Genomic DNA, 22,059 nt, shown 5'->3' with positions numbered 1-22,059 from the left:
TACAGAGAATATTTAATCCGATGGCAGATCGTTGTCTCCGGCGCTCGGCTTTAACAAAAGCCAGAGCCTCATCCTTAAGGAAGCAACGCAATTGATCTTCCCGTAGCGCTGCATCCCAAAGCGACACATTTCTCAGCTGCAGGCAAATATGCCGACTACAGTCTATTGCCCCTCGGGCGCCTTTTGAGGAGGAATAGGGATTTACAAGCAGCTCACACAGCGAGCAACCATCTGGCTCGCGCCCGGGTGCGACCGAGTGTTGAGGCCAATATTATGATGATCGTAATGAACTGGTTTGGACCACTGACGAAGAACGCAGGCCTGACAGTACGCTATTTTAATGTAGGTATCTGGTTATTAAACCCCCTCTGTTAGCCTCTCTTTTCCTCATTTGTATGCGGAGGCCAATACCGCTAAAATATATTGAGGTTGTATTTATTGTGGGGCTTCTGACTTCTAAAGCCTGTAAATCCCTCCCTGTGCAAAGCAGCCGCAGATCGAAAACGCACACATGCCGCACCTCCGAACCATTTGTTCTCCGGTTCGACGCTCCAGTCCAAAGACGGACAGTTTAGAGTTTTGATTTGATTTCACTCATGATGGAGGGAAACGGCAAACACTGCTAAAATATTTAAACTGCGCAGAGCAAAAAAAAAGTCCACCTGGTATAATGTCACATATTTGCTAAGTTACATTCATTTATTCGCGGTGGGTTTCACCATCACCGGGTCACATATGGAGACGTTCAACCATTCACTCTCTCATTTAGAGTGACGTGCAGCCGTTCACTCCTTCATACCGAGTCCAATAGACATACCGTGCGTCCATTCACCCTCTAATTCTTACGTTTGGAGAATTTCGGGCCTCCGGCGAGCCTCTTGCATGTTTTTAGACAAAAATGGAGAACGTGGAGATGCAGACACAGGGAGCAGAAAGGCCCCCGTTTTTGGAATCCAACCAGGGGCTATCTAACTAATGAGGTTGTTTTGATTTTAATACTTTTGCCTTGTCCACACCACGAACAAGACCAAATGGGAAGTTCGTATGAGGAGCCGTCGCCTTTTTTGGAGGGAAAAAAAAAAGGGAGCCTAATTAATGAACATGTCTAAAGTCAGACATCGGAGGCTCCAGCTCTCTCCACTTAGGTCATGACTGCAACATTCTGATAAACCCACTCCACAATAGCTCATCCCGGAGCTGGTGGAGCGGCGAAACTCCGGAGAAGTTTCCCTCGGGAGCTCGCGGAGAACGAGTCGAGCTAAAACACGGGTGAATATCGGACTTTTCAGGTAGGAGGAAAGACGACTACAAACAGACTTTTGATCGTTTACCGCATCATCTTCACACAAAAGCGTGTTTCATCTCTAGTGCTCATCACCCAAGAGCCGAATTTGTGCTTTTAAAGCAGATAAACGCCAAACCAGGATTGTGAGATGGAGTGGTTGAATCAAAGAGATGACGGAGGAAACCCGGAGGCTACATGGAGGAGTTGGAGGTGTCATCTGTTCAGGTCACATGGTGTCCTTTAACCCTCGTGCCTTCGGGCTGCGTCTCCACGGCGAAGGGGTTCCTATGACTTGCATTGTGACACGTCGCTCGCCGCCGGGATCCATCGCTTTTTTTCTATACATTCAATCCACACGTATAAAATCTGGCCGTAACTACTCGGCCTGTCTCGCGTCTCCGCGTCTTGTGAGAACAAGCCCGACTCCTCTCCACGTCCCTGGAGAGGAACCCCATTCCTGGAATGTCTTTCCGTATTTTTTTTCCGTTAAAAGGGTCACACCGGCCAATTCTTTGTCGGTCGAGTTGAGAATCCGAGGGCAGGGGTTGAGTTGCCATTTCCAGATTGAACAAAAAAAAAAAAAAAAACCCCAGAGAGATTCACTCGGTTCTGTGATTTTAGGCATCATGAATAAAACTTGGCATGACTTAAGTGAACGTGACCCTCTACTAATGAAAAACTTTGGCCGCCGCAATCCAAACAATCGGCCGATGTGCTGCTTTAGAGTAGCTGGCGGCGTGCAGCCGGGAGGGCAGACCCACGGGCACGGACTTCAATGAGAAAAGGGAGGGAGTTGCATGCGCGCTCTGCATCCTTCCTGGTAGTAGGTGTTGAGAGGCAGCGGGTTTCCTGACGTGAAGATGGGCCGGATGGAGTTCTGGCACTTCAAGGACGGGTCCTTGAGCCCTCGGTTGTCTCTCAGGAGCAGGCGGGATTATAAACTCCGGCCTTTTCGTCGGACACAGGAGGGGGGCGACTATGCTGCGCCGCATAAAGGCTATTGTTTGTTATCACTGCTTGGCGAATGGCCGGTCTAAAAGCTTACCAGAGCGGTTTATTGTTCCGTTGGCCAATCGAGTGTTATCGTGACTCTATGACATTATTTATTTTATATTTGTGATGTGATTTTGGCAACTCCCTGGATTAAGGTTCGTGAAACCGCCGACATGATTTTTAGTGTTTATTTTCCTCTGATGCTGCAGGCGCTTTGGGGGCTGGGAAGATTTTAATTACAACCATTCAATCTCTGCATTGTGTTTTAAGGTCACGGGGTTGGATCGCCGCGAGGGATCGGAAGGGAAACACGTTACAACAATAACACAAAACGATCATTTGACTCCCCGTTATTCAACATACTCCTGAAGTTATGCCTCTGGTCCACTTAGTCTTGTCTAAACAATAGAGAATTAAAGCATTATGATTAAAAAAAAAAAAAGGTTTCTTTTTTTGCTTTATGGCTCCTCTGGAACTCCCGTCTGCCGAGGGTCGGGATGCTGGATCGCAGCGCGTCGATTTTACAACCCGATCACGGCCTCGGAAATAAAATCAAATACACCGCTCGGGATGTTAAAAGGTGCGATTGGAATTCAAGGTCGTCCACGCAGCTTTCAGAATTACGTGGAGAAAAACTCCAATCGCACAGAAAAGTCGGAGGCGCTCCCCTCCACCCCCAGGGACAACCTTCAGTGACCGCTGTTGTGCTTTTAGTGCATGACTCCCATTCACACCCCTGGGACTCCCCCGAGGAGTGCGGATGAGTGACACTTTAACTGGATTTGGGGAGAAAAGCCTGAATAACTCTTGGTTTTACTTTTATTGGAGGCCATCATTATATCTGACCCCTCCGCTGGAATAATCGCCGAGTCCGACAGAAAGCTATTCCCGAGGCGGTTCGTCTCCGGAGGGAGAGAAGAACAAAAGACGACTCTTCCTCCTTCTTCGACCTCAGACGGACGTTTGAAGAGATAAAGACGAAAGAATCACCAAACACGTCTAGAAATAAGATAGGACGCTTCGCGGGCGGAAAAAACACGCCGTGCAGCTCCTCCAGCACGCCATTTCTCCACAAAGTGACATCTGAAAAATTGGGTGTGTGTTTTTCAATGTCACCATTCAAGGTCATGTAAAGTCCATCAGTTCAACACCCACATCTGATTTGCAGCCTCACCGTGATCATCTTAATAATAATAATAGCTTTAACAATAAAAAAGAAGCTGAAACGCCCTAAGGGGATGAAACAAGAGGAATAAAATACACACACACACACACACACACACACACACACACACAATGCCGCTTGTTTTCAAAACTGGGTAGGTGGCTGTGCGTGCGCTCCGGTCACGAGTGGAGGAAAAGGAAATCGTTGTAAATCCCATCCAGTGCCTTATGCATCCTTTGGACGGACCGGAAAAAAGAGAGGGTCTTTTTTTTTTTTCCCTTTTCCCTCAGCATTTCGGCTGGATCCTCTCTGCAGGGAGCGTCGATTGGCCGCGGGTTCACCTGCGCTTTCCCCCATCAGCGGACTTTTCTTTAAAAACAAAACAAACAAACAAACGAAAATAAATTAAAAAAAACTGCACGTTCCTACAAGAAACAGCCAAGCGCGACTCTTCTTTTTTTTTTTTTTTTTTTTTCAACTTTTTTTTTTTTTAATAAAGAACCACCGCTCAACCTGCCGCCGCACCTCCGGAACGCAGATCTGGAGATGAAGACAGTCTTTACCTTTTTCTTCTGCAGGACTTGGATTGGAATCGCGTATGCCTCAGGTGAGCAGATCCAAAAGTAAAACAGGACGCTCTTTTTTTTTTCAACGTGCTAAACTTCCCTCTTCCACGTCGTCCCGACGGTTAAAAAAAAAGAAAAAAAAACCCGACGTGTGTTTTAGAGGTTTTTTAAGTTTCAACCCGCTTCGGTGTCGATCCGAATATTGACTTTCCGAACCAAAGTCCTACCACTTTAAAAAAAAAAAAAAAAAATCCAATATCGTGTTTATTGATCCCCAGCTGCTGCCTCATGTGCGTCCAAAACTTTGGGGACCCCCCCCTCCTCTCATTTACAAGTTTTATCTTTCTTTACATACGCTGATCGATAGATGTGGATATTTTTTTGTTATTTTTTATTTTTATTTTTATTAATTACACAATTCGATGTTTACTTGTAAGCGGGGATCCAGTGGGCGTGCCCGCCTCTGCGCGCACTGGCACTAGGGGGAGGTGTGCTGTTGTCGGGGCTTCATGAAGATGCAGCCCGTTGGGTGATGATGTGTGTTAACTTTTAACGAGTTTGCATCACAGCTGTGTGTTGTTGACTGCCCGGTGGACTCATGATGAAAGAGGAGAAGGTGTGCCAAAGCTCTCCTGGTGCATTTTTTTATCCCTGTATTTTACTAAAATGTGCCAACATTTTCCAGTTCAGATAAATAATCCCTCGCTCCTCAACTTGATGAGGAGGAGTCGGCACATAATCCTCCCAAACGGCGGCTCCTGGGCAGAGGGATGATTCTCCTTTCTTTTCACACATAGGGTCACCGGGCTGCAGGGCGGGTCAGTGGATAAACAACGTGCACTTTACAAGTGTAAAAGCTCCGTCCGTCAATTCTCTCAGTTTTCAAGGGGAGGGGAGGGTGTGTGAGGAGGGGACCGATGGCGGGGAATGCGTTACACCCATGCTAAAAGCTCCACCGAGGCACAAAAAAAAAAAAAAATTAAAGTTCATTCGAATGTGCAGAATGCTAATGCACCTGCACACTTTCAGTGTGAACCTTTTTAATTAGGATGATTGATTTGCACAATGCTTAATGAGCCAGTACGTGGTTCCATGTGCGCAGTTGACATTTCTGGATAGACATTTCTATTTCCGCCGCGTCGTTCACACGCCGCCTCGTCTCTATTTAGGACTGCACAGTTGTCAGCGCTTCCGCTTCACATCAAGTAGGTCCCTGGTTCAATTCCCGACAGGGGGGGCTTTCGTTGCGGAGTCTACATGTTCTTCCCCCGGGTTCCTCCCACAGTCCAAAAACATGCAGAAAGTCTGGAGACCCGAAACCAGATCTACCTCAGTATAGCTTTTTTTTCCTCTGACAAATTATTTCTCATTTTTTGTACTTTTACATCGTGGATCCTAGAGTGACTCCATCTGGATGCTCGAACCTATGGCAGTATTGATAATAAAGTTGACTTTAGCCCCCCGACCCCTATAAGTTGGAGTGCAGGACTGTGGATAATGAATGAATGAATTAGTTTTGTCATTAATTATGAGTTAACTTCCCGGGTTTGAATCCCCCCTGCAGCCTCAGACATCAGTACTATCTCGGTGAAGGTGTCACATGCGAATCACCAATCTTCATTTAATTAAAATGACAGCCTGCAAGGTTTGAATCCCAAACGGGATAAATATTAAATGTGTATCAAATACACCTTTGTATTGAATATTGAAGGCACAGCGGCGGCGTTTTCCACTGATGTTACAGTGATTTGGAGAATCTGCAGTCTGTTTTAGAGTTTCAAAAAAAAAAAAAAATGCTGGTTAAAGATCCCAACGAAGATGTTACTAAAACAATATTTTTTACACGTAGAATGAGAATTTTGTCCGGCAGCCAAGCTCCGCCTTTCGACATCCGCACTGGACGTGATTTGGCCGTCGACCCCGCCCAGGTCTCCAGGCCGAGCGTGTTCTCCGTATGACTGCAAACCAGGACGGCCAAATCACTTAAACGCCTCCTGTTTTGCGTTAAACACCCATTTATTTTCCGGCCGGCGGTCGTGTCTTCGGCCGCTTCTTCATTTTGGTTCCAAGCAAATCTAAATGAAAGGTTTGCACGAGCCTGAGGTGATATCCAGCTATAATTATGATAACAAAAGCCAAATAATGAGGCGGAGTGACTCCACCGGGGGTCATTGGAAGCTTTTTGGGAGGTTAAATCAGACCAATTAACCCAGCAATCTTCATTTTCCCGTCATCCCTGCTTTTTTTTTTTTTTGTGTTGATTTTGTTACCTTGTGAAACACTTAGAATACGAAAGCAGATTCTTCTTGTTGAGCCCCGCCGCAGAATGGTGTTTTGCTTACTCTGTGTCTCTGGTGCACGATGTTGATATTGCTTTTAGCCGAGTGTTTTCTGTACGCATACCTCCGCTTGATCAGATCATCCCCGAAATCTGACCCTCCACTCCGGGTATTATTCCAGTCATCCTCTTATAGAACCTGAGTTATTTTAGCCAACAATAGCCCCCTATTCTCCCCACGAGCTGGAGATTTAACCCCAAGACTCCGGGCGGCCGACCCTCGGCATCTGTCCTTGAATATCTTGTTCTATCAGCGGGAGAGTAGCTCGGATGAGAGAGGAATGCCGCCGCTCCATGTGGGAAGCTCCTTGCAGTAAAATCCAAATAAATAGGGAGTCTGCTGCTTCACTCATCACTGGCATGAGTAGCGACCCCCCCCCCTCCCGCCCTCAGCCCTCAGCCCCCGGGCATTCGGATGTTTGGCCGGTCGCTTTTTCATCGCGCGAAAGCACCGACCCTCCGAATATGAGTGGGGCGAGAGATAAGCTCTTTCAACATTAGGAATCTGCGGCAAAGGCCAAAAATGTGTCCGAGTCGGTGTAAGATAGTTGATGAAAACCATCTGCCGTGTTTTCGGGTTTGCTGACCCCTCCGTCTTTTCCGTGCCCAGTTTTTTTTTTTTTTTTTAAGCCTATAAATGCCTGACTGTAAATGAATGCCCCTTTATTCCAGACTGAGACGCGTCATGATGTAACTTTCTTTACACACATACATGATAATACACTCCACATGTTTCTGGTCAACTTTTCCCCTCTTTGCAAAGGATGGACAGAGTCATAGTGAAGTGACCAGCTGCTGATGCCATTTTGAAATCCCACTTTTTTTTCCCTGGCGGACGGGTGGCACTCGGTTGAGCCGCGGCTCACGATAAACATCATCCGAAACGAACTCGAAACTACGAACCGAAGCGCTCGCTCTTGGACACGGATTCCCTCGAAAAAAGCGGCCTTGCCGTTATCGCGCGATGGTTTTCTGCATCACGGAGTGCGGATTTGGCTTTTTGGCCTCACGTGACGAGAAAACCCGAGAGAATTTCAGCGTCGCGGGTGTAAAGTTACGGTTATAGAAGTGTGTATTCTAAGTGCTTGATCAACAAGCTACATCACGCTTAACCGACGACTCTTATTTGAGCTTGTCCCCAGAAGCCTCCACTCCTGCGGGGTGTCAGTGTGCCTGCATAGAGGAATAAAACGCTCCACTGCTGATCCACTTTTGGATTTTCAGAGCACTTGTACAAATCCAGGGAGGCGCGACAGTAGTGTGATATTGTAAATGGCGCTACAGTCTGTGTGTGTGTGTGTGTGTGTGTGTGTGTGTGTGTGTGTGAAATTCCCATCGACCTTAACAGGAGCTCTCGTTTTCTGTGAGAGCCAAGTAAATGTTCCGCGTAGGAAACTAAACATCATCACGCCTGCATTCCACACAGGAATATGCTATTGTTAGCGCCTTACTTCAAAAGACTGATAAGCTTAAATAGAACCCTGCAGGTCTCCTTTTGTATTTACTACTTGGCACTGGACTTACTCAGTCGACTGACAACACTGTTTTCTTTTTATAACCTCTTTCTTAGTTAGGGTGTTGATACGATTTGCGTTGGAAACATATTTCATGAGACCCTCTCACATAATGTGAAAATTCAGTTTTGCGGGATGGTACAGTTTTGTTTACTTTCTTTAGGAGGCGACAGCGGTCGTCATTGGAAGCGAAAATTTCTGGTTCGATTTCTAGCTCTTCGTAGTGTGTTGAAGTGTTGTCGAGAAAGACACTGACCCCCGAACTGCTCTCCTGGTGCTGCTGGACGGCTGCCAACTGCTCGTGGTTCATCCATGATGGGTTAAATGCAGAGAGGAATTTCTTGTAAGGGATTAATAAAGTGTAATACATGAAAAAATGTGTTACCTTTACAACAACCTTGTAGTTGTAGTTTTACTATAAGTAGATTTTCTGTGCTGTCACTTACAGTCAACAGTGAGCTGTGAATTAAGGTTTGGCTCTTCATGATGACTGTCAGTCAGTACGAAATCCCAATGGCGATAGCTGTGTGAAGTGTGTGTGTTTGGACGAAAATAAAACTGGTTCCGATATCATTCGTTCACCCCCCTTTAAGCACAAACGACAGCGGAGGCTGACAGACGAATGCGTCTCATCAAAAAGACGCGTCGGCCACATGCCGGCGAGGCGTGACGTGTCAGGACAGCGGTTGAGCGCCGCTGAAATCCGTTACCAATGACGGGTTTCAAAAAGGTACGGGTCTTTCTTGTTGGGTGATCTAAGAGCCGCCTCGCCATTGGTGTCCAGTCAGACTCGGTCTTCTGAAGTCTCTCTTTCATGGCCTCTGCTGAGCAGCTGGCGTTATTATCGGGCCGGTTTGATTGTAGCGCTTCTCCTTCCATTCATGAATCCGTGCTTCCATCCACACGTACAAACTTCACCGTTGCTACTTGTTGGTTAAAATTTTGTTAGTTAATTTTGAATCGGTTGTTACGTTAAAAGACTTCCAGATTAATTCTTTATGGAATGTGAAATATTAAACACATTCACGTCTGATCAGCTGTAAAAGACTCAAGGCTTCTTTATTGTTATTGAGTAAACATAACTCGGTATGTAAACGTAACATTTTCATAGGAACTCACGGCACCATCAGAACACCTCAGGTCTAGACTGAGGAGGCCCGTCTGGCCCTCCAGGACCGTTTGGACCGAGGAAGTTCAAGGAGGCCACTGGGTAGGGCGCGCACGTCCGCCGAGTTCTCCTGCATTCATTTTTGCACCAATGCTGTCCTTGCCACAAAGACAATCACCAACTTTCCCAACCAAAAGCCATGGGAGGCCCCATTGGAGGCCCCCTTACCCAGGATGCGGCCGACAGAGCAGGCGACAGGCTGGTCTGCAGCAGAGCCCGGAAAGATCCGAAAAAGGGCATACGGCTGGCAAAAAGAGGTTACAAAACATGTATTCAGGAGCACTTTGAAAACAATGACCCGCGTAACATGTGGAAAGCATCAGGACCAACACCGATGACAAGGGAAGGTCAGCCACGTCCTCTCTTTGCCTGAACAGTGTTTTTTGCACGCATCGATTCAATTTATATGATATAATACAACATTATCCAAGCTGTCATTGGGCAAGAAGCGGATTTCAACCTGAATTGGTCATCAGTAAATCAGTGTCATTTAGAGTCCTCCAACCATTCACATGTCTGGACAATTCAGGCTGTCCAAGCAGACTGTCTCCTGCATACTTTTAGACTAAGAACCCGGAGGAAACTCACGCACGAGGAGAACATGGAGACCCCACAAAGAAAGGCCCGCTGGCAGAACCCAACCAGGGACCTTCTCGCTGTGAGGCAGAAGCTCTAACCACTGCACCACTTATAATATAATATAATATAATATAATATAACATAATATTCCATTTAAAATATATTACTCAGATTTATATATTATCTGATGAGTAAAGTTTGGGATTTCAAAAATTCCAAATTGGGCTACCTTCTCATGATGGGAATGGTGTTGTAAAAAGTCGCACTGGGATAGTGGTGTGTGTGTGTGTTCGTGTGTGTGTGCGGAGAGGGAGATGAAACAATAGTTAGTTGTAGCTTTTTGGCAAAAAAAAAAGCAAACGGCATTATTTCCATTATTCATGCTAATATTGAACAAATAAATCCTAGCGGGACTTCATTTGACCAACAGTTTCGTTCTGACATTGTTGAGTCCAGAACAATCCGACTCTCTGTTTTCATTCCCTTAGCAAAAATTCACATTCATTTTGACTTTGTGTTTTCTTGTGCCAACATGGACCTCAGCACCTGCAGAAGCTTATTTTGAGCCCTGCTGTTAGACACCGGAGGAAAAAAGTACTGGTTGACCCTCTGCACGCGTGTGGAAAGTAGAAGGTGGATACAAGCTGTAACAGAGGTCTTGTAATATTCAATGTTGCTCGGAAACCGGCGTCATTGAGGGATATTCCACTTTAAGAAGCGCTACCGAAGCTACTACGCTCGGATTTCCTCGGGCACTTGTTTTGACGGTCGGTCACACCTTTTGGCTTATCTGTCCCGGTAACTCGCGGTTCATGGGAAAGGGAAACATGGGAAACTGTCGGTTTCCCTCCCATTCAGCTTTCATTCTCCTCACTTTGCCCTTGTTTTCTGCAGCGGTTGAAGCCGCGGAGGTGATTTAGCTCGCCGGGGGACATCGCAACAGAAACGCGTTCATGACACCCAAATCTCAAATTGTGTAATGAGCGCCATAATTGGGGGCTGCTGAAAATCTGACCTCTGATCAGTGGTGAAAGCAGGGGCGGGCGGCCGGGAGGTGGTAAAAGGGGTTCTTCTGGAGACATTCAACCGCTTCCCATAATGGACGATATTTCAGTGATAAAAATGTAAAAAAAAACAAAAAAAAAAACGGGTCGCCGCAGAGGAAGGGCTTGAGTTGTCCGGTGTGCCTGTGTGGCAGGTACAGGAAGATTTACTCATGGCCGGAGGTTTTAAACATGGGAAACAAGTCCAGATGGCTTGCTGCCGTATCCTTAATTTCGTACCCCTCCCCTGGCAGGATGTTGGAAAGGCTGAACTCGCTCGCTGTCCGAGTGGACGGGGACGTAGTGGATGTCATCCCTCTCCATAGTAACAATGAAATCAAAGCGGAGCTGCCCGTCAGGCTGTCGCCTGGCCTTGTGTCCGGATGACGGAGGAAGTGAACTCGGTTTCATTCGGGTGGGGGGAGAGAAAACGTCGAGGTTCGAGGCTGGCCGGCTGACTTCCGCATCCAGGGATCAGGTCTGCGCCGTGGCCTGCGTGGCCTCCCCGTCCCTCGCCGGACACGCACAGCTATTTCAGAGCGCCCCAACCTTGGCCTTTTGCCAGCGGCTGTGTCGCCGCGGTAACTAGGAGGCATTCGATGTGACCGGTATGTTTCTTTTCAAGCCCCCATAGGCCTTCAGAAAAGACTCAATCGATTGAGTCACTTTTGCATTTAGCTCAATTTTTCCCAAAACCCAGCATGACTGCGAGTCACACCCGACGATGACGACGATAGCGATTAGCTCATGCAGAAAAACAGCAGTTTTTGAATGACTCCCACGTTGCATCCTTTTTGCCTCATCCGCCGAGAAAAGCCTTATTTATTTACACAAGAGTCGTCTTTCCCCCTTTCCTGCCACGCGGCTGATCGGAGGAAACACCGACGGCGACATCTTCCCGGGCCGTCCGTGAAAAACGGAAGCGTGTGCGTGATTTTGAAAAAGAAAGGGAGGAAAAAATAAACAGGAAATTTGCTCGCAATGGCTGCAATGCTCTTCGGAGAGACCCGGCGTCTTCGCTCGCACCCCTCGGTGCTCTTCGCTCGCCTTGTATCTGTCTTCCTGTCAGACGGGCTTTACATTTTTAACTGGCTTAGAGTGCCTTTTTGTGGCGAGGCTCCTTCCTCGCCGCCTGCGTATGACTTATCTTCCGTGAGCAGGTTCTCCCGTCAGACGAGGAGGTCCAGGTTCAGTCGTCCCCGAGGGTGACGGAGGCACCGGGTTTGAGCCACGAGCGAAGACCGGATTCACACACACCGTTAGAAAATCAAAAACCGTCTATTGGCATTCGACTCCAGAATTTAAAACAAAAATGTCAATTTCAAAAGAAGAATTGAATACTTCTTTGTTTTTCTAACTGGAGATTTACACCATGATAGCCTCACCGAGAGTCTGAGCGGAGAGAGATTTTTCACGTGCGAATGAGAGGATGAACAGTTGTGGCACAGGGCGAATGGTTGTCTGTCTCAATATAACCGAGTCAAACTCAAAGCTCCAAATGTGGCCCGCCAGAACGTCTCAAAAGTGCTGATTGTCTTAAAATAAAAAAGTGAAACGCGTGCAGTGACCATAAACTACATTTACCACAATTCACGCCGATCACGTGACCCGCGAAGTGACGGCATCCCGCCGTTAGATCGCAGCGTATCCACATCCATGCCATTTTCAACAAGTGGAATTGAGAAAAACAAATGATCCCTAAATGTCCAGGAAGAGAAAAGTTGATGCAGGTGGAAGGAGAATAAATGTTTGTGCTTCAAGGAGAAAAAGCGGCCTGTCTTTTGTGTTACGAGGCAGCGTCGCTTGTCAAAGAGTACAATCCACACCAAAGTTAGCCTCCCAGAAAAACAACAAATTGTCCGGTAATAAAAAACCAAAATGTTACATTTGCATTGAATCAAAGCAGAATGAGTAATAAAATTCAGAGTTATTTAATATTAAGGAGTAGCTATTTATTTTACATGATATTTCATCACATTTATACCGTCACCATTGCACGCGGTCCTTTTAGGGCAACCATTACGCTGACGTGGCCTTCGGTGAAAATGAGTTTAACATCCCGGATCTATAATGTGTAAATGAGTGGGTGAATTGTTTTTTGTGTTTTGCTCATGTGAATGAGAGGATGATTTGTTATATGTTTCTTTTTCTGAGTGAATGAGTGAATCTTATGTCTTTGTGTGGCTCTGCAATGGGTTCGGGGTGAAACCCCTCCCTTTCGCTCCTTACCGTGACCCTGAGTTTAGGATAATAACCTAGATAATGAATGAATGTATAGTTCAATGACATTTACTGTGGGTTGAAATAATCATAAAATGTTTTTTTTTCTCACCATCGCTCCATTTGAACACATATAAAGTGTTAAATGAAAAAGTTGACATTTTTGGAGCGCGAAAGAAAAGTTCTCAAAAAAAAAAAAATTGAATAGAGTAATTGTCTGCACATCCCCCTGTCAAGAAAAAAAACAACTGAAGAATCTTCTCTCCACCCTCCCTCCTCCCAAAGAGCCCTGGAGTGAAGAGTTGTTTTGAAATAACATCATTTACACCAGTTTTTCGAAAAGAAATGTCCTCTTCAGGATCTGAGCTCCGGCCTCCTGCTCATCAGCCCCGGCAGCGCGGCAAGCCGAAGGAGACGTATAATGCTCATCGCTAAGCAACAGCTGCAGACATTTCTCCAAAAAGATGATATAAATGACATCCGACTGTACAGACGCAGCTCTGGGCTTTATGGTTCGTGACCGCGGCTTCCAAATATCGTTAAAAAGCACGATTGGAAGTTCCTCTGGCATATCGACTATTCGCACCTTGCACTTAACAAATAGCCTTCATGGCGTGTTTGTGCAACGCTGATTGCACGGGCGAAAGTTTGACTTCTGGTTCCTGGCTCGGACACGTACATCTGGTGCTTCCATCATGATGGAGGAATGCGGCGCAGAGCAGGCAGTCAGGGCAATATGCCTAATGTGGATATATCTATATGACTAGTCTCACATGGTGGACGTAGCAGCCAGGATGTGTAGGTGCTTTAGCTTGATCTATAGCATCATTTCCTCTCCTTTTTATCAGTCTGTAAAGTGTTTTTCTTTCTTAGAGTTAGACACCGGTCTTTATGTCTGTAAGACACACACACACACACACTTCACTTGCAGTGAAAATGGGTTTTCACAACAACAAAGAAATCACATTTCTCAAGAGAAGCCGCTACAAGGACATTTTTCAGGCGACCGTTTCTCTGAGATGCGTCGGTGTCCGACAAGGTCTTTCTTGCCCGGTTGCCAAAGTCGAGTCGGAGTTAGTTACTGCATGGTGTTAAAAAGTCCTGAGAAATTGGTCTTTGGAACACGAGTGAATTTCAAGAATTATAAAGTAATTGGTGTCACTGTCAATGAAATGTTTGTCTCTTCCACAGATATTGAAACACACATGTGAATCCCTTGTGTTGCAAAAGGTCTCTGTAAGCCGTCAGAAAAACTGTTGAAGAAAATTAACAAAATATCTAACAAAAAATATATATATCTATGTCTCTCTCTTGATATACATAAGGACTCTTTTATTATTTTTTTTGAAGTCTGTCCCTTATCGCTGCACCAACAGCTGGCTTGCCTGGGTGAGAAAAAAACAGAAAAGGAAAACGTTTGTTTTTTTGGCTCTCTGCCCCTCATTCACATTTGTAGCGGTTGTCAACAAGGCAGTCGCCAGAGTTTTCAGTCCACACAATCATCACTAAGAGCTAGGTGTTCTCTCTCTCAGCTGTTGTCAGGCCTTAAATTCCACGCCATTGTACTTTACTGACAATGACTTCCCAGCTGCGGGTGGAGAGCGGCGGTAACGGGAATCACAGAAATCTTGTGAGTTTTTCTTGTCTTAGAGCAGCCGTAGATGTTCTTTAGCGTACTTTAGGCTTGTTCATATACTTCTTTTATTGCATGCTATAATCCATCCGCCGTGCTTAACCTGCACAATGCATGTAAGATCACATCAGTGGCTTCATGCACGCTTTCAAAAATACACTCGGCTACAAATCGTGCGTACACGGTGTTGAGCAAGTGAATGAGTGAGTGAGTGGTTTGTGCGTCTGTGTGTGTGTGGTCTTGTGATGAACCGGTCCGGGGTGAACCCCGCCTCGCGCCAAGTGACAGCTGGGCCTGAGTGCAGGATAAGCAGCACGGATAATGAATGACTGAATATACTGTTTATCACGTCTTGTTCCCTCCCTTAATTTTTCCTCTTTCGTTTCTTCCAGCTGCAATCTGTGTATGAGAGGCCCCTTTTAAAGGACGGTATTATTATTGATATTATCCTCTTCATTAGATGACTCATAAATGGTAAGACGTAGAGGTTAACCTTAATGTGGTTATTGTAAAACATCAAATGTGAAGTTTTGACTTGTTTATACCTTTTTTAGAGGACTAATTTAGAAGACTTGCTGCAGACAAAAGGTAAAGATAGGTATTTTCCATACACAACATTTTATAATAACAGCAAGCGCAGGCCTCTGTGGGTGTGTTTCACACAGTAGTTTGATTGCCAGAATTGAGTTGTGAGCGATTCGGTGTATTCACCATATTTCGAAACGAATTATGCTAACTGATGACCGAAATTAAGATTGCGCTCACTGAACTGCATCTCATTCAGAACTGCGGTGTGGTGGAAATGATTTGTTGATAATCTATCATCCTAATTTCCTGGTAAGAAATACAATGGCATGAAATACCTTTTCTTCCATTTTTAAGCACCGTTAAACAGACTGTCTTTCTTCTTGGAAGAAGAAACTCTGCAAAGAAAATCAACACAAACCCTTCAGGGTGAAAACACCATTTGAGTGTTGCATTTTTTTATAGTTATATATTGACGGAGCATTTACAGAACTGCAGCTGAAGCCGGGGAGCAAAAGGCTAAATGTGTGTCTCAAGGTGCAGCTTTATAGGCTATATTCACCATCACATAAAATGTTGGCTTTTGGAGTTGTGTGCAGTACAAATAAGTTGGATTATAAACCAACCTGCAGTATGCACGGGCCAAAAATGGTCCCCTTACAAATCACATATTTGATAGTGATATTAAATATTACCTGACTTGTGATGCGAGATGGGGGTCTTACATCATTTGACCTTGATTTTGAAGCTTTTTTTTCCCCCAGATTAAAAATCATTCATTTCCGATATGTTCGATAATTACAGTAATGCATAGATTCCTACTGGTACTGATGTTGCTTTCTTTGACAATATTTTTTTTTTTTTTTAATTTTCTTGAGTCCTGGATCCTTTCCGGAATAAAAGGACAATGAAAGGCGTAAAAGGGGAGTTTGACACCTTTACTTCCCCCCAAAAAGAAAACATTACACTTTACTACTACTGCTTATCTAGGAAACAAATTGTATTATGTATTATAATGAATAATATCACATACCATATCCATTATATGGTTCTCCATAACTAATCGGATATGATTGCTTTATGAATACTAAAAAAGGGCTTCCTGATAGCACCAGATACATATCATTTTCCAGCGCTGCCATGAGCCCTTTTATGGACTCACTTCTCACTTGATTTATTTTAAGATTAATGAGTTCACTAAGTGCCAACAGTCACAACATCGCTGACATCTGCCATGAAACATAGCATGAAAGGTTACAGGGGGAAAATGTGTTTATTATTATGACGAGATAGGCTATCAGCCACGGAGCACTATGAATTGCTGTGTTTGGTTTTCTTTGGCATTAGCTTCATTGCGTGCTTTAGATTATATTTGACAGATGGCAAACAACTGTTAATGGTATTATATGTTTTCTCACACTGTTAATGTATCCAAAAGGCTGGCGGGTCCCCATATCTGATGTCTCGCATTTTGAAATATGGCAAATATGTCCACATAGGAGATGTTGACACGAGGGACCCGCTGGTTTTATCATTGTGAGAGCAAAAAAAAAGTGAAGACACCTACAGTGTATGCTGTGCAGAAAAGGCTCTTCCAGAAACCCATTAGACTCCAGAGTCCGGGTCATGGCTGTCACACAGCATACATTCAGTCATGGCTTTTCAGAGCCTCCTTCACAAAAAGGAGAGCTATTTCATGGACTGTGATTGGAGGAAATCCCCTCGACAAGAACCTTTTCATGAGTCAACCTTCAACCCCCTGACAAAACAAGCCATCACAGGAATACATCGGTGTGTTTGTCGCACATAAAAAACAACATCCCGGGTGTTAATTGTCGCTGAGATTAAGGAAACACGACTCCCCGTGTGACGAGAATCTTTCTATGTCGTCTTAGGTAAAAGCAACCTTAATCTATCCCGGCTGCCGTTGAGCGGGAGGGTGGGATGATCCAGGGGCGGTTAGTCGATCACGTGATACATTCACTCCATCATTGACGTGATAAAGTGAGATAAAAAACAGTCACTCTTTCATTTACACGTCATACGGGACTGTCTCCGAAAATTAGAATATTGTGATAAAGTTCTCTATCTTCTGTAATGCAATTCCAAAAAAAAAAGTGTCATCGATCTGGATTGATTACAAATCAACAGAAAAAATACAAGCCTTTTATTATTTTAATATTGCAGATTATGGCTTACATCCTAAGAAAACTCAAAAATCCTATCTCAAAATATAAGAATATCATGAAAAAGAAATTTGTGTTTTTTTAATTACATTACAGTAGATAAAGAACTTTATCACAATATTCTAATTTTCGGAGACAGTCCTATATAGAGACATCGAACCATTCACACGCGCCTCATAAAGAGACAGACTATTATTAATCCTCCCGGGTCATATAAAGACAAACATTCACCCTCATTAGAATCTTATGAACCCAATGCATGTTTTGTTTTAACCTTGGTAGAGAACCCAGATGAAATCCCACACAGAGAGGCTCCAAAATACGATACAATGCAAATAGAAACTGCAGAAATATCGACCGGTCAGATAGATCTGCATACCATTGTATCGACTATTGTGAAAATGAAACTCGATCGTTGAAGAAGTGCACATTGAAAGCGTGCAAACTGGAAAACAGGAGTGAAGTAGCGCTGGCGGTCCATTAGCATTCTGTACATTTGAATGATCTTTACATTTTTTTTCCTGCCTCGGAGGAGCTTTTAGTGTGGGTGTAACGCCTTCCCTGGCCCGTGACACCGCGCAGCCATCTGTCTGGCTGCAAGAGCATTTTTTAAGGGAAAACAGCAAAAGCTGAAGCCGTACCGCAGCGACGCACGCGTCTCTTCTGGTTTCCCCACGAGCCTTGTTTTCTGGTCTCGTCAGACACGCCAGCCAGTCGTGACATTTTGAAAAGATTTACAAATCACGTCCAGCCTGTCAGTACGTAATCTCTCATCTGACTGCGTGAAAATTATCCATCATAAAACTATGGCGGGTTGGTAATTCGGTCACTCTGCACAGCTTACCCTGTCAGCGCACGTGGCTGAGCTAGAAATTGGGCTGCATCGCGTCGCTTGTGACCCCTTTGTTATTCACACACGCGTGTCCGGTGTGCATGAAAGGACTTTACAAAATACAGAGTTGGCCGACGTGTCCAGATTGTCTTTTAAAGGTCCTGTTTACTGAAACTCACCTCTTTGTAAAAAGTTTGTAAAAGGCTTTACAAACCAGATTTCACTTATTGTTCAACCCATTTAGGTTAACTGCTGTAGATTATTCCATTGGTTTCTTTGCTGTTATTACAATAGATATGATTAATTTCGCTTCTTCCTGGTGTGTTGGATTATTTGGGGGTTGTGGTGTTTTCTTTTCTATTCTATTATTCTTTATTAATCCCTTGCGGGAAAATTCCTCTCTGCGTTTAACCCATCATGGATGAACCATGAGCTGTTGGCGGTCACTTAGCGGCGCCAGGCGAGCGGTTCGGGGTTTAGTATCTCGCTCAACAATACTTGACAAGTCTGGGAGGAGCCGGTAATCGAACCAGGAATACAAACATTATCCCTTCACATCCCTTCATACAAACATGCACCCTTTCATTTTCAACACGTCACGCAGAGAAAACTAACCTTTACCTCACTCAGTCAGCTTTATTGCCAATTTCTCCACATGTACTGGATGTAATTATTTTTCCCACTATACCATACCATGACATGAAATTAGCAGATTAATAATAACAATAATAGAGTGCAAATTAACAGTTAAGCGTGACGTTATATTAAACAGTAAACATTAAACCATGAAGTATGCACAGATACAAACTGATATCGGCGGTGTGAGATTAGCAGCAGAGGTTATTTGTGTACAGTTTAGTGCAATCCATTCACCATTTCATTCAACCATAATACAGGCATTCAGACATTCGCTATCATTTACACGTCATAAAGATATAAAAGTTTTCAACCTCTCCTTTGCAGATCATATACTGGACTGTCTCAGAAAATTTGAATATTGTGATAAAATTCTTTGTCTTCTGTAATGCAATTTGAAAAACAAAAAATTACTTCTCATGATATTCTAATATTTTGAGATAGGATTTTTGAGTTTTCTTAAGATGTAAGCTATAATCAGCAATATTAAAATAATAAAAGGCTTGCAATTTTTCAGTTGATTTGTATTGAATGCAGAATGTATGACATTTTTGTTTTTGGAATTGCATTACAGAAGATAAAGAACTTTATCACAATATTCTAATTTTCAGAGACAGTCCTGTAGACAAGCAACCATTCACTTTCTCGTTCACACATCTGGGTAATTCAAGGTCTCCAATGAACCTCCTGCATGTTTTTGCACCGCGGGAGGAAACCAGAGAACCTGGAGGAAACCCCGCCCGCGTTACATTTCTCATCATAAACCTAAAATATCAGAGCGTCGAGCCGTATCAAATGTGGCCAGAGACTGAAATAATGAAGAGCATTTGTGAATATATCCTTTGCCTTTTCGAGAACTTTCCGTCTCCTATCCGGCGGATTTGATCGGTTCCTCACCGCAGGTGCTGTTAAACTTCAATTCGGTCGGTCCGTAAAACCGAATATCCCATTTTCAAGATTGAAAAGTTGAGATATATGTGCCGGAAAAATGTGACATACCACCTGAGTCATCTCGTTGTGGGTGAAGCTGGCTCGGATTTGAACGATTGCGCTTGCAGCCGGGGAAGGCAAAACCGCGACGTTTGAATAATTTGGAATATACTGGATTTTACCACATGTTGTCCATTTGCACACGCAGGCAAACTTAGGATCAGCTGTTAGTTTCGGGGGAAAGAAACTCCTATACTGAGATGTGGGAGGTCCGGCAGTCGATTGCACCCCGTCCAAAATAAGTTTGACTCAGCAAGGAGATGTTTCTTGTTCTGCTCCCCTGTGAAGGAAATGTGCTTTTCCCGAAATAGTGACTATTTGAGCTGTGAGAACGGGGACTTCCTTTCTCGCTCTCTGGCCGGGGGGGGGGGGGGAAGCGGAGGTGAGGGCCGCGTTCTCCGTCTACACGTTCGCGATAAAGTCAACTGTCGGGCTTCACGGCATTTCGCGGTAAAGAGGACGCGGTTTGCTTTGTCGCGGGCGGGCGCTCGTGGGACGAGTTCGCCGTCAGCCCGAGACAATATGTCGGGAAAATCCTTTCTCCTCTGAATTCGCGGCAATGTTTGCGTTGTCTTAGCGAGCCGCCAGGAATACCCCGTTGATAACCAAACAACGAGTGATTCACGGGCTGACACCGCCTCCCCTCTTGACGGGGATCTCGTTCAAAACATGTGAAGTGACCTTGGCCTCCATCCTTCGCGTCAGGCGGTGGAAACAGTTACTTTTCACTCCCGCCGATTTTATTGTCTTAAAACCAGCGTTGTGTAAAATTAGCTAAATCAACATCATCTATCAAAATGTGCAGCGACATGATGATGGCGATGGTGATTATAACATCAAGAAGAAGTTGAGGATATCCATAAATAACCTTTGCAGTGGTTTGAACTCTGGCGAAAATATTAATTGCATATGAATTACAATTGTCGTCAGTTTTCAATATATCATTGTAGTATTTGATGGAATGGACAATTATAGCGGCATCATTAGGCATTCAGAAATGAATTGTCGAGATCTTAACCAGCTTCATTTCTCTGCAGTCGTAGCAATAAAGAAGTCGTTTGAGCACAAGAATAAAATGTTGTGAATACTATTATAATGCTCGGTGTAGCAGCTGGCTCACCGAAAGACAAATGAAAGGCAAAACCATTTGGGACTTTTTTCTAATGCGAAATAATGTTTGCATTCATTGGACAGCTGGTGCTGGAAGAGTTTGAGTTACAGAATTCAAACATAAGGCACATGTTGATTTCTCAACATTAACTGATTGTTTCTGGGCTGCATTTCATTTTTCTCATGAATATATTACATGTAAAAATGACGACAAACTAAACTCCGTCATTTTTAGAGCGGCTGCTGCCACAAACCTGCGATCTTCAGCTCTGCTATAATGTTATACTGAATGACAGATGAGCTCCTCAGAAAGTATTTTCTTTCTTGATGAGTTTAAATGTTAAATAAATGTTGAACACGCTCAACATGAATAGACCGCCAGCTGCCGGTTGACTTAGCCAGGACTGGAAAACATTAAGGCAACTCCTGCCGGGTGATTTTAACCCGTACAAAAACCAGGCAACCAGTCACTGCAGGAGGAATTGGACGCAGATCCCAATAAAAACCACACTGTACCATTTTAACATTTTTCCATTTTTGCGCGGAGCTTGACTAACGTTTTCCCCCCCTATATCCACCTCTTTTACGGCACCTCTGAGAACCGTAAAACGGTGTACTGTAATACAGAAAAGACTTGACAGAAACTGAACAGCGCCGGTGAGCCCGAGGAAGACGGGTGAACCGCTAGCGATGAAAGTAGAGGAAGCAATAATTCAATTATTCATTCCCGGTCCATACCGATCGGCGTGCGGGAACGCAGGAGCTTATCACTGCTGTCACCCTGGATCGATCGCCGGTCGACCCTCAGGAATACAACTGTTCACTCCATCGCTCACATCCTCGGAGACGTTCACTCATTCACTCCTTCATTCACGTGCCGTATAAGAAATTACAACCTGCATTTGGAGACACTCTCTCGCTCACATGTCTGGGCTTTTTCGGCTCCGACGCACGTTTTTGGGAAAGAAACCGTAGAACCTGGAGGAAACCCGAGGTGACACGTGGGAAAACTCCAGAAAGAAAGCCCCAACCCGTGTCGGAATCCAACCGGGGAGCTTCTCGCTGTGAGGCGGAAGCGCTAAACAGCTCCCCGCTGGAGGAAAGCAATTATTGATTCCCATATTTATGGTCAATTGATATCCCGGGGTGCGAGATATGCACAGTTACGCTGAAACGACACGTCGTCTTGATGAACATTTGTTTTGGAGTTTGGTGTGATCGGGAAGCAGAAGCACATAGTACAGATGGGAGGATTAGGGATAAATACTAAGCGATG

The 22,059-nt window shown here is 44.6% G+C and overlaps 1 protein-coding gene across 1 annotated transcript in view; it reads left to right on the top strand.

The window, feature by feature from the left end:
* Positions 1-3,892: 3,892 nt before the first annotated feature.
* The window catches only part of flt4 (fms related receptor tyrosine kinase 4), a 44,973-nt gene continuing 26,806 nt past the window's right edge, over positions 3,893-22,059 (top strand). Inside the window, exon 1 of the mRNA XM_086139285.1 lies at positions 3,893-4,050. Coding sequence (XP_085995411.1) covers positions 3,990-4,050 — 61 coding nt within the window. The 5' untranslated portion in view covers positions 3,893-3,989. The remainder of the gene's footprint in view (positions 4,051-22,059) is intronic.

The sequence above is a fragment of the Fistularia commersonii genome, chromosome 31, assembly GCF_037954325.1.
Source record: "Fistularia commersonii isolate RoL2024-O1a breed Wild chromosome 31, RoL_Fcom_v1.0, whole genome shotgun sequence".
NCBI classification, from domain to species: Eukaryota; Metazoa; Chordata; class Actinopteri; order Syngnathiformes; family Fistulariidae; genus Fistularia; species Fistularia commersonii.
Note: the sequence above shows the minus strand (reverse complement) of the source record. Positions and strands in the feature narration are given on the sequence as shown.